The following is a 16,524-nucleotide window of genomic DNA, read 5'->3' as shown; positions in this document are numbered from 1 at the left end:
TTTCAAATTCATGTGATTTTTTAAAAACTCCCATGAATTCGATCAATCGAAATTTATTTGAAAAATCTGATTTTTAAAACTCGGATGAATGGAATTGAATCAGAAAACTTAAATCAGGATTTTAAAAACTTGATTCAAGTTTTTTTCTCCGAAAAAAAACACTCGAAAATCAGGCTGGGCTGCAAACAACTCAAAATTGATCCCGGGACCTCTCCCATTGACTTAATTCAGCAGTTTTAGGTGGCGAATAGTCGAATTCGAGTTCTTAAAAGGCCAGGGTATGATACATCTCGAAAATTTAATTAGAATTTTTTTAAAAAATATTTAAACAAATTTCAATAACTTCCTAGTCAGATTTGATAGTTTTGATCATAAAAAACCTCGAAAAATTTGGCTTTCGAATTCGTGTAAAGGGCATATTTATCAAGGGTCGAATCTCGAATTGAAAAAAACATCAAAATTCGAATTCAAAAAGACCAACTTAAATTAAGTCGAAGTTTTTTGTGGTCGAATAGGTGCGTTTTTGATCGAATAGGTCCGTATTCGGCCGAATTTGAATCGAAGGAATAGTGCATTCGATCAAATTCGATTCAACATTTTTCCCAAAAAAACAAACTTTTCAGTCCACCAATTGACTCCAAATAGGTTCTAGGAGGTCCCCCATAGGCTCAAACAGCAATTCGGCAGGTTTTATATGGCGAATGGACGAAGTCAAATTTTTAAAGAGACAGTACATGATGAATTTCGATATACACAAAAAATAGCTTGAAATTCGAATTTTTTTCATTCGAAAATTCACCTCTACCTTTGATAAATATGCCCTAAGACCTAAATAGTCACAAAAGCATCCGGGAATCATGGCTGATGTGGGCCAGTGGTGTGGCTACATTTCCATACATTGCCCTCGCGTTATACATTAATATGTTGACCTTCTCTATTCAGATTGCGGATGGAGAGTAATTGACTGTGAAAGTAGAAATCGAATAAATGAGTTTCTTTGTGCCGCCTCATTAGTCGCACGGCCACGGTACTTGGGATTTTGGCGCCGCGCAGGTTGTGCAAATAGAATTTAGTCGCAGGGCAAAGGCCAGTGGGGGGGGATGGAAATATCGGTTTCTATTTTATTTTTCTTCTAATGGTAAAGTGAACGTGTCGATCCCAGCCTATAAGTAATGGCTTGTGCTGGAGGGAGAGACAGAACAGTGGGATAAATATTAATGTGAGTTTCCTAATTCTTGTTAAATTGCACCAAGAAAAATTTGATTGTAATTATAAGTTATTTGTCTCCTGCTGCAACGTGACAGCAACAAAACCGCACTCGGCAGGAATTCCCACCCCTGCACTCATACACACCAAGAATAATCTGGATTGTGGGGGGGGGGTGTGAGATATAAAGGGACAGAGTGCAAATGAACTTTATATTATAAAACAGTCACATTTACTGAGAGTTAAGCTGCACTTGCTGGTGAAATAGACGTCACAGTCTTGTCATACAGTGCAATGACCCCACAGGCTTCTCATAGAGACTCGCAGTCTATCCTCTTGGCTGTAGCTCCATGGAACTGCCGAGATTTCACAAGTGGGTTCTGAGTTAGAAAAATATATTGGATCCAATATCCACAGAATATCTAACAAATGAGAGGGAAGCAGTCAAAATTGGGGCAGGGTTTCTTACTTTATTGGGGGGAGGGAGGTTGCAGTTGGTTAAAGCTGGTTTGGTTTGGGGCACAGGTGTGGAGACGGGACCTACACTGGGTGGTCTGTGACACATCACAAAATATGTCTCTTTCTGACTAACTTACAGTGCATTGACTGCCTAAACCATATACCATTCCAGCAGCAGTCCGTAGCAGGGGTGCTGGTCAGGTTCAGAAAGTAACCAAGTGAGTTGGGCGTGCGGGTCAAGTTGTGGGTGCAGGTCTCGGTTTCAGAAATTGGAACCACCCAAGACCCTAATTTGTGCAGAGGGAATAAGCGTTATGTCTCCTTTTGATGGCATTTCTTGTGGCCAGGGCCGCCATTAGAAATCACGGGGCCCGGTACAACAAAATTTTTGGGGCCCCCTGGGCCCCGCCCACACTGACGACCAAGCTCCACCCCATATCCCGCCCACTCCACATCGCAGTTAAAAGACCACACAGACATCAGCGCTAAAAAAGTAACCCCCCCCACACAAGTTGTAAAAAGCTATTGATGGTCAGGGCCCCCTTATAAAAAAATTGGGGCCCCAAAAAAAAATTTGAAAAAAAATTATTTTTTTTTTGAAAAAAAAAAAACATTGGTGGCAGGGGCCCCCTTACAAGTTAAAAACAAATTGGGGCCCCAAAAAAAAATTTGAAAAAAAAAAAAATTTTTTTTGAAAAAAAAAAAAAAATGGTGGCAGGGGCCCCCTTACAAGTTAAAAAAATTTGGGGCCACCAAAAAGAATTTTTTTTAAAAAAAAAAAAAAAAAAAAAAAATACAATGGTGGCAAGGGGCCCCTTACGAGTTAAAAAAAAATTGGGGCCCCAAAAAAAAAGTTTTAAAAAAAATATTGGTGGCAGGGGCCTATAGAATATTAAAATAATACATTGGTGGCCAGGGGATTGAACTCATGGCTTCAGTACTTCAACTTCGCCTCCTTTCGTGACTTCGGGTCTTTTCACCGCTTCAGGACTTCAATTTCGGCTGTTTTCGTGACTTCGGGTCTTTGCGCTGCTTCAGGACTTCGGCTGTTTTCGTGACTTCGGGTCTTTTCGGCGCTTCGTGACTTCGGCTTTTTCCGTGACTTCGGGTCTTTTCGGCGCATCGGCTTCGGCTTTTCGGCACTTCCGCATTCGGCAACGCAGAGGGAAGACGTACGGCTCAGGCGCTCGTAAGGGGGGCCCGGATCTTCAAAAAATGCAGCGCTGCCGGGCCCCCCTTCATGCCCGGGCCCGGTACGCTTGTCCCCTGTCAGGAGTCGAGGCGAGTCCGAAGGTAAGAGCCTCCCCCACGCTTCCCACTGAGTTGCGCCCTGAGGGTTGAGACAGGACGTTCCCAGATAAGGAATAGCAGGAGTGCTAGATGAGCCCACAGAAATAACAGTTCGTAATAAGGGCTAGCACTTATCTGCAGGAGACGAAGCGAAGTCTGGAACAGGCCGGGTCATACACAGGAAAGGATCAATAAGCAGGTACCAGTTGAGGGAAATCCAGAAGAGTAGTCAGAAAAGCCAAGGTCGAAGTCAGACGAGCAATACAGGAATCCAGGGATAATCAGAAGAGTAGTCAGTAACAAGCCGTGGTCGAAATCAGAATAACATCAGTAATAAACGCTCAGTGTCAGTAAGACGATCACCTCGCACTGGGCCTAGGTCGGAGTGACCTTTTAACCCCAGGACGCATGTTGGCGTCAGAACGCGCGCCTGCGTCAGAGCGCGCACGCGCACGTGAATGCGCGCCCGCGTCAGAGCGCGCACCCGCGTCAGAACGCGCGCACGTAAATGCGCGCCCGCGTCCAAACACATGCGCGCATCAGGACACACGCTCGAACCTGCAACAAGCGCCGGAGTGGAAGCACAGGCCTGGGGAGATGTCGGCTCAGCTTGAGCCAGATCTTCTGGATCCCGACATTGCCCCCCCTCAAAATGCAACCTCCGGGTGCATGTGGAAGCCGGTCTGTGAGGATGAGATCTATGAAACAATTCAATAAGTTGAGGAGCATGTAAATTACTCACGGGTTCCCACGAATTCTCTTCTGGAGGAAAACCTTTCCACTGGATTAAATATTGAAGCCGACCTCGCCGGTACCTAGAATCCAAGACGGCCTCCACTTCGAATTCCTCAACACCTTCAATGGTTACTGGAGCTGGGGGACTGTGGTCTCTTCCCGAAAAGGTGTTCTTCACCACAGGTTTCAATAAGGCTACATGAAAAACAGGGTGAATTTTGTAAGTAGCAGGCAATTTAAGTTTGAAAGTTACCTCGTTCACACGTCGAATAATGGGAAAGGGACCCAAAAATCGTTGACCCAGCTTCTTAGACGGACACGGAAGTTTGATGTGCCGGGTAGACAGCCACACCAGGTCTCCAACTCGAAACTCAGAACCCTTCCTTCTCTTACGATCAGCAAAATCCTTGAAGTTGTTCTGTGCTTGGGCCATTGCTTGTTGGATTCTTAGGGTATTGTCCAGAAGAAAAGAAAGTCTTTCTTGAACCGCGGGCACCTCTATACCTTTAGGAAGATTAGGAAGCACGTGCGGATGGAAACCATAGTTAGCGAAAAAAGGAGTTTGCTTGATGGAGGAATGAAGGGCATTATTGTAGGAGAACTCGGCCAATGGTAACAGCTCACTCCAATTGTCCTGGAGGAAGGATGAAAAACAACGTAGATATTGTTCCAACGTTTGGTTAGTCCTCTCCGTCTGCCCATTGGATTGTGGATGAAAAGCCGTGGAAAGAGCCAGCTTGATCTTTAAAGCTTTGCACAATGCCCTCCAGAATTTAGATGTAAACTGTACTCCCCGATCCGACACAATCTCATCTGGAACTCCATGGAGTCTGATGACTTCCTTAATAAACACCTCAGCCGTAGAAGGTGCAGAAGGTACTCCGGAGAGGGGAACAAAATGTGCCATCTTGGAGAGTCGATCCACAATTACAAAAATTGTATTGTATCCTTGCGAGGGAGGAAGCTCTACAATAAAATCAACGGAAATGGAACCCCACAATCGAGTAGGCACTGGTAAAGGACGTAACAGCCCCAGGGGTTTAACATGTGAATCTTTAAACCGAGCACAAGTCTCACAAGAAGATACATAATCCTTGCAGTCCTTAGCCATGTGAGGCCAGAAGAAAAACCTTTGAGCGAGATCTAAAGTCTTAACATATCCCATATGACCCGCCAATGGGTGATCGTGAAGTAATTTTAGGGTCTCTAAACAAAGTGTTTCTGGAATGAAGACTTTGTCCCTCAAAAAAAATAACCCATCACAAGCTTGCAACTCCCCGTGTGGAGATAAAGAAGAGGATGCCTCCTTGATCTTTGAAAAAAGTTCACTCTGAAGAAGAAAGAAATTCTGGGGACGAAGTATTGTATCCGGGGGCAAAAGTTCCTCTTCTTGACTGTGTAACCGTGAAAGAACATCAGCTTTCTTGTTCTTAGAGCCAGGCCTATAGGTTATATGGAAATTAAAACGGGAAAAAAACAATGCCCACCTAGCTTGTCTTGGTTTGAGACGTTTGGCGGTTCGTAAATACTCCAGATTCTTATGGTCTGAAAAAATAATGATCGGGTGTGACGCTCCTTCTAACAAATGACGCCATTCTTCAAACGCTGCTTTAATGGCCAAGAGTTCTCGGTCAGAAACATCATAATTCTTCTCTGAGGTGGAGAGTTTCTTAGAAAAGAAAGCCACAGGATGAAGAGCATTGTTATCGTCGGTCCTTTGGGATAAAATAGCACCAATAGCAGTTTCAGATGCATCAACCTCTAGAATGTAAGGCAGAACAGGGTTAGGATGCTTTAAGACAGCAGCAGACGTAAACAAATGTTTTAATTGCTCGAATGCTTCTTGAGCTTGTGTAGTCCACTGAAAGTGCTTAGTGGAACTGGTTAAGTCAGTGATAGGTGCGATGATCTTAGAAAAGTCCTTAATAAACTTCCTATAAAAATTCGCAAACCCGACGAAACTTTGTACTGCTTTCCGAGAAGAAGGAACAGGCCAATCAAGAATAGCGGACACCTTCTTCTTGTCCATGCAAACTCCGTCAGAAGAGATCACAAACCCCAGGAACTCCACTGAAGACTTGCAAAATTCGCATTTCTCCAGTTTGGCATATAAACGATGAGTTCGCAGGCGGTTAAAAACCTTCCTTAGTTGCATCTCATGGTCCTGTTCGGAGGAAGAAAAAATTAAAATATCGTCTAGATAGACAATCACAAATTGATCCAAAAAATCTCTGAAAATATCATTAACAAAATGCTGAAAAGTCGCAGGAGCGTTGCACAAACCAAATGGCATAACGAGGTATTCATAATGTCCAAAACGGGTTCGAAAAGCCGTCTTCCACTCATCTCCTTGCCGAATCCTTACCAAATTATACGCCCCTCGCAAGTCTAATTTAGAAAAAATCTTGGCCCCACGAAGGTTTTGGAATAATTCAGGAATAAGGGGTAATGGGTAACGATTTTTTACAGTGATCTGGTTCAAGTGTCTGTAATCAATGCAGGGCCGTAAGGAATGGTCCTTTTTCTCTACAAAGAAAATACCTGCCCCTGCAGGTGAGGTGGAAGGACGAATAAACCCTTTCTCCAAATTCTCGTTGATATAATCTTTCAAGACCGATAGTTCGGGCTCAGACAGAGGGTAGATACGTCCGAAAGGAATTGGAGCCCCTGGAAGCAAATCTATAGGACAATCATAAATTCGATGAGGAGGTAGTGTGTCAGCTCCTTTTTGATCAAAAACATCTATGAAGTCCTGAAGAAATGAAGGGATAGCCTGTAAACGAGGATCTTGAGATGAACACAAAGCAAATGCTTTAGAAGTGGTCTTGGGCATGAAGAAATGAGAAATACAAGCCACAGACGAAAATTGTAGTACCCCAGTGCTCCAATTTATTGAAGGATTGTGCAATTTCAACCATGGAAACCCAAAAATTAACGGGAAAAGAGGAGAGGACACCACATCAAAAGATAAAGTCTCAACATGATTAGAGTCAGTGATAACAATAAGTGGTGTGGTCTCTAACAACACTGGTCCGGAGGAAAGTTGGGAGCCATCTGCTGTCCTCACCAGAAATGGTTGAGTCTTGGGTCGGGTCGGAATATTATGAGCTTTAATAAATTCTTTATCGACAAAACAACCACAGGCTCCCGAGTCTATGACGACTTTACTCTCTAGGAACCCTTGGGGCCACTGTAGAGAAATAGGGACAATGAGCATAGGCAATTCTCGAGAGGAGGAGGATGGAAAATAAGTCGGATGAATATGCTTACCCCCTGGTCGGGTAGGACAGTTCCTCAAAAAATGACCAGACAGACCGCAGTAGAGGCATAAATTGTTCTCCCTTCTGCGGGACCTCTCCTGGGCAGAGATAGCTGTTCTTATAAGTCCAATCTGCATAGGTTCAGGAGCAGTAGTTATAGAAGCAGGGGAGGAGATGGATGACGAAGTTGCAGAGACGTATGAAGACAGAGGGGCTTTAGGAAGTACCCAGGATGCTCCAAAAGAAGGTGTTGCAGCTCTCTCTGCGCGTCTCTCCCTTAGACGACGATCAATCTGTACACACAGGTCGATCAAAGACTCCAATGAATTAGGTACTCCTACTCTGGCTAACTCATCCTTCAGAGTAGGACTCAAACCCAAGCGGAATTGATGTCTGAGGGCCTTGTCGTTCCACTCGGTGTCGGTGGCATAAGTGCGGAAATCCGTCACATAATCTTCAACTGGGCGTTTGCCCTGACATAGAGTCCGGATTATAGTTTCAGCAGTGTCGGACCTCTTAGGATCGTCATATATCTGAGCCATAGCTGAAAAAAATATGTCCACACTAGCCAATAGGGGGCTTTGGGTTTCAAACAGACGATGAGCCCAAGTCTTGGGTTCTCCGGATAATAGGGACATAATCACTCCCACCCTGATCTGTTCTGTAGCATAAGATTGACTTTTCAAGGAAAACATGAGTCGACAGTCATTTTCAAAAGCCCTGAATTTAGCTCGATCTCCAGAAAAGCGTTCAGGGAGTGGTATCTTGGGCTCGGGCGTCGGATGTGTGGACGAAGAAGCTACTCCCGGGAAAGCAACCGAAACTGGGGGTCCAGGAGGAGGAGCAGCAGCAACAGTCATGTCTTGCATCTGGGTCTGTAATTGTTGATAGCCCCCTTGTAAATCTCGAACAGCCCGAGTAAGACCAGCTAATTGCTGAGCAACAATTTCTAAAGGGGAAAGAGCTGGTTCTTCGGACTCCATGGCGAGGTGATACTGTCAGGAGTCGAGGCGAGTCCGAAGGTAAGAGCCTCCCCCACGCTTCCCACTGAGTTGCACCCTGAGGGTTGAGACAGGACGTTCCCAGATAAGGAATAGCAGGAGTGCTAGATGAGCCCACAGAAATAACAGTTCGTAATAAGGGCTAGCACTTATCTGCAGGAGACGAAGCGAAGTCTGGAACAGGCCGGGTCATACACAGGAAAGGATCAATAAGCAGGTACCAGTTGAGGGAAATCCAGAAGAGTAGTCAGAAAAGCCAAGGTCGAAGTCAGACGAGCAATACAGGAATCCAGGGATAATCAGAAGAGTAGTCAGTAACAAGCCGTGGTCGAAATCAGAATAACATCAGTAATAAACGCTCAGTGTCAGTAAGACGATCACCTCGCACTGGGCCTAGGTCGGAGTGACCTTTTAACCCCAGGACGCATGTTGGCGTCAGAGCGCGCGCACGCCCGCGTCAGAACGCGCGCGCGCACGTAAATGCGCGCCCGCGTCCAAACACACGCGCGCATCAGGACACGCGCTCGAACCTGCAACAAGCGCTGGAGTGGAAGCACAGGCCTGGGGAGATGTCGGCTCAGCTTGAGCCAGATCTTCTGGATCCCGACAGTCCCCCCTGTCCCCCCCTGATGGCGGCCCTGCTTGTGGCACTTCCCATTCACACTGTTAGCAATGGAAGAGATCCAGGAAGGGCAGCGTATATATTTTGTCAGTACAAGTGCCACCTCCCATAAAACTTCACGCCCATAGCTGGAAAGAGCTGCAAGGGAAGAATCCATTTCTGGAAACAGTGGGGTGTTGTTAAACTGCTCATACCTGGGCTTATATTGTCCTGACCAGTTTGTAGGGTCACAGCTATGGCCCAATATGGTTCTCACCAATGGGATTCTCCAGTGTTTTTCAGCGCTGATTACACGTCAACAAGAAGGTGGCATGTTACATCACATACAGGGGACAACTCGCTGAGAAATTGATAAAAAAACCCTGCAAAATCCAGATGGGTCTCCATCAATCCCCCGCTATAACATCACATCAGCAACATAAACAGCAGTGGGTCAGACATGGGATCTGTGAGGGATCCAGTGGGTCACTAGGAGCATCTGAAGTTGGAAATTCAGCTCAGATACATGTTATTTCTATGGAAGGACAGGTAGTGACTTATCCATGGAGAGAATGAATCAGTTAAGGAAACTCTGATTTGTTAGAGCTTTGGTTTAGCCATAGACAATGGTTTGCTGAATGACATGGGCATCCAGCCTTGCACTCACATATATATTGAGTTTATAGGCCGTTTGGTTGTTGACCATCCAAGTTTAGAGATGTGATTACCCTGTATATCATTGTACCTTCATATAAATCCCCCGTGTGCAGCGACTATTGTTCTGCTTCTGTCAGTTCTTATCTTTGCTTTTCCCCCTGTCCTGCAGTTGGTGTTTGATAAATACGAGTCTGATCCAGAGCTGGACAAGATCCTGAGGGAAAACCATTGGATGGATATAATGACCATATACAAAGACACACTGCTGAATTACGAGGAGAAGGTAATAGCTCGCATATCCCCACTGAATGCTTACCTTACATAGTAACAATTACCCCCAATCCACACAATGCCCTGTCCAGCATATCACAGATTGGGGGAGTTTTAGAATAACCGAAAAACAGGGGAAACTCACCAGTGTCAAAGGAATCTTTGTGAAGCAAATTGTTAAAGGGATTCTGTCTTGATTTTTATGATGTATTTTTTATTTCTAAATGACACTGTTTACACTGCAAAATATTCACTCTACAATATAAAATTTCATTTCTGAACCAGCAAGTTTTTTAGTTATAATACTGGTGTGTAGGTGCATCTCAGGTCATTTTGCCTGGTCATGTGCTTTCAGAAAGAGCCAGCACTTTAGGATGGAACTGCTTTCTGGCAGGCTGTTGTTTCTCCTACTCAATGTAACTGAATGTGTTGCATTGGGACCTGGTTTTTACTATTGAGTGCTGTTCTTATATCTACCAGGCAGCTGTTATCTTGTGTTAAAGAGCTGTTATCTGGTTACCTTCCCATTGTTCTGATGTTAGGCTGCTGGGGGGGGGGGGAAAGGGAGGGGGTGATATCACTCCAACTTGCAGTACAGCAGTAAAGAGTGTCTGAAGTTTATCAGAGCACAAGTCACATGACTTAGGGCAGCTGGGAAATTGACAATATGTCTAGCCCCATGTCAAAATTAAATATAATAAAAATCAGCTCTTTTGAAAAACGGATTTCAGTGCAGATTTCTGCTGGGGCAGCACTATTAACTGATTTTTTTTTTCCCGTGACTGTATCATTTAATAGATCTAATTCTCACTTAACTAGAAAAATGTGCTGCTTGGGGTATGTGCACTAATGACAGATACAACAGTTAAACACATTTCACGGCACTGACAATAAAGACACGGGCTTCCCATGAAACAATCCGACCGTTCCAAGTACTGTTAGTCCTGTGTGCCACCATCTCTGAGGCACCGGCCGCCCAAGCCAAATAATGGGCTCGGTGGTTAATGGCTATAATAAGTCACAAGCAGTATTTATTGGTTACTGTACGGCTGGATGCACTGCTGTTCCCAGTAATGAGCTGTGATGTTCCAGACTATGAAGGGGCCTCGTTCCGCTCTACAGGCTAATGGGACAGAATAACTACTTGACAAATGTCCTTCCCAGGCTTCATCACACACTTTTATGTTTTTTTCAATGATTTTTGCCAGAAAATAATTCTGCTTCTGGTTGTAAGCAAAAGGGACAGGCTAGGGGGGAAAAAGGGGAATTGATTTTTATCCAAATGAGATGTTATACTACTTGCTGTACTGGGTTATTCAGAGATCACAAGGGCAGCAGGGTCACCAGCTCTCCAGTTTGCAATTTCAGCCATCTGGTTGCTAATTACCCTAGCGACCATGCACTGATTGAAGAGACTGGAATATGAATAGGAGAGAGCCTGAATTAAAAGTTGAGTAATAAAAAGTAGAAATGAGAATAGATGTGCAGCCTTACAGAGTTTTGGTTTTTAGATGGGGTCAGTGACCCCCGTATGAAAGCTGCAAAGGGTCAGAAAAAGCAGCAAATAATTCAAAAACTATAAAAAAAGAAAAAATGAAAGTCAGTTGAAAATTTGCTTACAGTTAGCCATTCTGTAACGTATTAAACATTAACTTAAATGTGAATCACCCCTTTAATAAAGGAGTAGAACAATGGTGATACTTTTCCTATACTATTCCCATTTTACTCCTATTAGTGGCCTCTTGCAACATGCAGGTGTAGTCAGGACCGCCATCAGAAATCGCAGGGCCCCTGGTGGACAGGGCCCCTTAAACGTCCATGCCTTCCCAAAGTCAGCAGCTCTCAGAAAGATGGGGGGCCCAGCTGATCAAGTAAGTGTGGCATTACCCTCGGGGCCCCCTACAACTCTCCCCCCTGATGGCTGCCCTGGGTGTAGTAGATGCTAATATCATAATGAACAAAGCCTTAGCTGCTGGGAAGTACCAAGCCCCCTACTCCTCGTTGTGTTTGTGGAAGGCACATCAGGCTCCATTGTTGATCTACATTCCTGTCTGAGTGCAGAGCCAATGTAATGTCCTCGCTTATGGCTGGTGATTATATGTGCTGTATAACCAACCCTTCCCTTCCACTGTATAACCAACCCTTCCCTTCCACTGTATAACCAACCCTTCCCTTCCCCTCTAACCAACCCTTCCCTTCCACTGTATAACCAACCCTTTCCCTCCACTGTATAACCAACCCTTCCCTTCCACTGTGTAGCCAACCCTTCCCCTCCACTCTGTAACCAACCCTTCCCTTCCACTGTATAACCAGGCCTTCCCTTCCACTGTATAACCAACCCTTCCACTCCACTGCATAACCAACCCTTCCCCTCCACTGTATAACCAAACCTTCCCTTCCACTGTATAACCAACCCTTCCCTTCCACTGTATAACCAACCCTTCCCCTCCACTGTATAACCAACCCTTCCCTTCCACTGTATAACCAACCCTTCCCCTCCAGCTAAAAATCTTTTTTGAGGAGCACTTGCACCTGGATGATGAATTTCGCTACATCCTTGAAGGCAGCGATTACTTTGATGTCAGAGACAAGGACAGGTGAATCCGGATTTTCATGCAGAAGGGGGACATGATCATCCTGCCGGCCGGAATGTAATAAAAGTCGGTAACGGAAAAACTATTCCCAATGCGAAAAGTTATGCCTTTGCATGAACAAATTTTGCTTTTTTTGCGAATTCGCGAGTTTTTGCGAACCTGGAAACTGTTTAGCGACCACTTCCGACAGTGGAAGACTGTTTGCGAATTTTATAGTTAGCGCCAGTGCACAGTGAATGTAATAAAACTTTTTACTGAAAAAGTCGTTATGTTTGCTCCACAAGATTACAACACCTTCAAGCACTTCTTAAGAGTGCGCAATTAAAATTCGCAATGCAATAACAGTTTAAGGAACAATATTACATTGTGAGATGTGGATTTTTATTCTTATTGGTGTGAATTGTTTTTCTCTTTGTGACTTTATTGATATTCCCCTATTTATTTATTATAATACACAAGTTTTAGTGACTCATGTGACAAAAATGACCTCACTATTCACCGTTTATAATTGATGACATCACTAGGCAATGTTTATAAGGATATCATTCACAAGATATTCATGACTTTTGTGTATTATATATATATATACCCACTACGGTGCACTCATGACCCAAAGGCCAACAGCCTGGGTGCAGGTCAAACGAACATGTAACCAATACAAAAAAAAGCCGCACTCCTAGGTCTTATCAAATAAAGAATTTTTCAAGTGTTTGTTTATTCAACGTTTCGGCAACAATCCGCGTGCCGTCTTCAGGAAAGTGAACAACATATCACAGTGCTCGTGCTTTTAAAGGTGTTCTATGGTGCCAAAACCCATTTGGGTGACGTCATCATTATGTGTCAGACCTGTCAAGGATGCCATACATCGTATTAAATATTACAAAAGGGGCTACAAAGTCACAATCTAGTGTAGATAGATGGTGTTATAACCCTCCCATTAGTCACAGTGTTAACAAAAAAATGCCAGAATAAATTTGTGCCCCGTGCTTACATCACGAGTGACAGTGTCAGTGCTCCGGTGCAGTAAAAAGCAAAATAGACATACAGCCATCCGGACTCATTATGACACTAACTTAAAAAATAGGATATTGTACTTGCCCCAGTCGGATCTAGAAAGCCGAATACGAACTCCCTTGTTGCCCTTTGCTAGCGCTGTGCGCACCAGATCACGGCTGCCCGTAGCTCTCACTCGTATCGACTCCTCGTACCGCATCTCATCTCAACGTGCTGTTCCCCTGCTCGTGAGCGTATCAAGCTCTGCCCCCATCACCATGGGAACCGGACGCTCAACCTTTAGGTACGGTATTTTGGGAGATTGAGTAGGGGCTTCAGGCGCATCAAGGGAACCGGCACATCTTAATTGCGTTACTGTAGGAGGAACATCACGGAACACCAAGTGCTCCTCGGTGTTCCATTGGTTAACATCACCTTACCTGGCATCACGTAAACGGGTCTCACCTCCCGTCCTCCCGTGTGTCAAGTGGTGTGCTGATTTCTACAGATTAATAAACAGTGCCCGGTTAGTCCCCACTCCCCTTGTACCTGCCACCATTGCTCCACGTTAATGCAGTCGCACGGAGGTCCATGCTGTTCGAATCTAACTGTCATCAGAGAGATTAGGCAGCCCCGGAGCGCACAGTGTGGCCTGCGCTCCGGGGCTGCCTAATCTCTCTGATGACAGTTAGATTCGAACAGCATGGACCTCCGTGCGACTGCATTAACGTGGAGCAATGGTGGCAGGTACAAGGGGAGTGGGGACTAACCGGGCACTGTTTATTAATCTGTAGAAATCAGCACACCACTTGACACACGGGAGGACGGGAGGTGAGACCCGTTTACGTGATCTCCCAAAATACCGCACCTAAAGGTTGAGCGTCCGGTTCCCATGGTGATGGGGGCAGAGCTTGATACGCTCACGAGCAGGGGAACAGCACGTTGAGATGAGATGCGGTACGAGGAGTCGATACGAGTGAGAGCTACGGGCAGCCGTGATCTGGTGCGCACAGCGCTAGCAAAGGGCAACAAGGGAGTTCGTATTCGGCTTTCTAGATCCGACTGGGGCAAGTACAATATCCTATTTTTTAAGTTAGTGTCATAATGAGTCCGGATGGCTGTATGTCTATTTTGCTTTTTACTGCACCGGAGCACTGACACTGTCACTCGTGATGTAAGCACGGGGCACATATTTATTCTGGCATTTTTTTGTTAACACTGTGACTAATGGGAGGGTTATAACACCATCTATCTACACTAGATTGTGACTTTGTAGCCCCTTTTGTAATATTTAATACGATGTATGGCATCCTTGACAGGTCTGACACATAATGATGACGTCACCCAAATGGGTTTTGGCACCATAGAACACCTTTAAAAGCACGAGCACTGTGATATGTTGTTCACTTTCCTGAAGACGGCACGCGGATTGTTGCCGAAACGTTGAATAAACAAACACTTGAAAAATTCTTTATTTGATAAGACCTAGGAGTGCGGCTTTTTTTTGTATTGGTTATATATATATATATATATATATATATATATATATATATATATATATATATATATATATATATATATATCTGATGTACCAAATAAAAGGGGTAACTATAACACGGTGTAGAAAAATGAACCCACTGTGGGGTTGAGACAATGTAGATACTTATATGGGGTGCTAGTGGATTTACATACATAGTTGAAGCCAGGCTTTCACTCTCCTTTAAAAACATATAATGTAGAGTTTGTTTTTTTAACTTCCAGTACATCAGAGCTACAACCCCAACTAGCAAGAATAAGGAGCTAAACAATGTTATTTTAGGTTTGGAAATTAGAAACTTGTTATTGCCTGTTGTTCCCATCCCCTATAGTTTTATTGTCTTTTTGGGGAATATGATTCTGTTTATAGAATGCCCCATTGTCTCGGATTTCTTGCTTGGAGGTGTTTCCAAGTGACTCTGTCTGAGAGTCACTATGGATGCACATGATTCCTAGTTATCTGTCCTGATGTATATTCATTGCACCCAGTTGAAACTGTAACTTGTTTTATATAAATAACAGCCAACAATTCAGGAATAAGTGGAAATGCAGCATGTCCAATCAAATTAGTGCTGTGCTGCATGTCAGTTGCATGTAGGGTGCAGTCCCATAGGTATAATGGGTGGGGTTTGTCAGAGAGATCTGATGCTGTTTGGTACTTATAGTGGATCAGACTAAAGGTGGCCATACACTATAAGATCCGCTCGTTTGGCGACATTGCCCCGATATACTAACGGCAGGGCTATATCGGGGGTAATCAGAACGTTCGGCCCTATGGCCGACGATCGGATTACGATGAGTGCAAAGGGAGAAAAAACAAACCTTCCCGTGTCCAGATATCGATCGGAAAGCCCCGTTGGAAGCCTCCATACACGGGCAGATTAGCTGTCAAATTGGTCTAAGCGACCGGTATCGGTAACATTATCTGCCCCTGTATGACCACCTTTAGTCAAGGGGGATAAGGAACTAAAGGTGGCCATACAAATATCAATATTATCGAATTTTTCCGTATGATGGTGGGAGACAAGCCAACTGATACCGGCAGAAGACTTGGATATTGGTGAGCTCGTCGATCAGCCGGCCGGAAAATTTTGATCGGGTGCATTTGAAGGCCCCTGAACATTACCCATTGTTAGTGCTGAATCAGATACAGGTAGAATTCTATTGTTTCTGTATGTGATGACTCAGCTCTACATGTGTGTATTGAAACAAACAATCTTTATTGAAAAGATCTTTTCCAGAAAATATTGTAGTTTTTACATCTATGGCCACTTTAAATGGCACCTCCCCAAAGACCTGATCTTCTCTGTTATAGAGATATTGTTACACCGATTGTTACAGCAGCCCTTAAACATACTTTAGATTATTATTTGTGAGGCTTTAGAGGTTTTTTTTAAAACCCCAGATGTTGGGAACATGCGAGTGTTTAATTAATATGGGCAGCTCTAAACCCACATGAGTGATAAGGAGATGTATAGGTGCTGCATTTAGCGATGTTTCAGTGGAAACCATAAAATAAGAACAACACAATTCTATGCAAAGTTGGTTATTTCAGCCAATAAAGCTGCGAGTGAGATGTTCCGAGATGAGTTTGAGGATTGATACAGTTCATTGTGGGATCTGAGAGGTGTAAAGCAGTGACACAGAAGTGTTCTACTTATGCAACAGGAAAGGATTGTGGATATATAGTGAATAAAGTACCCCCTCTTGTAAAATATAAGGATATTATAAGTCACGAGGAGTTTCATGACCATATAAAAATACGAGGCCGAAGGCCGAGTGTTTTTATACAGGTCATGGAACGCCAAGGTAACTTCTAATATCCTCATATTTTACAACTGGGGGTACTTTATTTATTATAATACACAAGTTTCAATGAGTCGTGTGACAGAAATGACATCAGAACTCACCGTTTATAACTG

The 16,524-nt window shown here is 44.1% G+C and overlaps 1 protein-coding gene across 1 annotated transcript; it reads left to right on the top strand.

Annotated features, from left to right (window-relative positions):
- Positions 1 to 8,623: 8,623 nt before the first annotated feature.
- On the top strand, positions 8,624 to 13,392 carry LOC108717598 (1,2-dihydroxy-3-keto-5-methylthiopentene dioxygenase-like). Its single transcript, XM_041564137.1, has 4 exons — positions 8,624 to 8,659; positions 9,379 to 9,492; positions 11,982 to 12,076; positions 13,224 to 13,392. The coding sequence occupies exons 1-4, from the start codon at positions 8,624 to 8,626 to the stop codon at positions 13,390 to 13,392; spliced, it is 414 nt and encodes a 137-aa protein (XP_041420071.1).
- The last annotated feature ends 3,132 nt before the right edge of the window (positions 13,393 to 16,524 follow it).

Source organism: Xenopus laevis, chromosome 5S, assembly GCF_017654675.1.
Source record: "Xenopus laevis strain J_2021 chromosome 5S, Xenopus_laevis_v10.1, whole genome shotgun sequence".
NCBI classification, from domain to species: domain Eukaryota; kingdom Metazoa; phylum Chordata; class Amphibia; order Anura; family Pipidae; genus Xenopus; species Xenopus laevis.
This window is presented reverse-complemented; position numbering and strand designations above follow the sequence as displayed.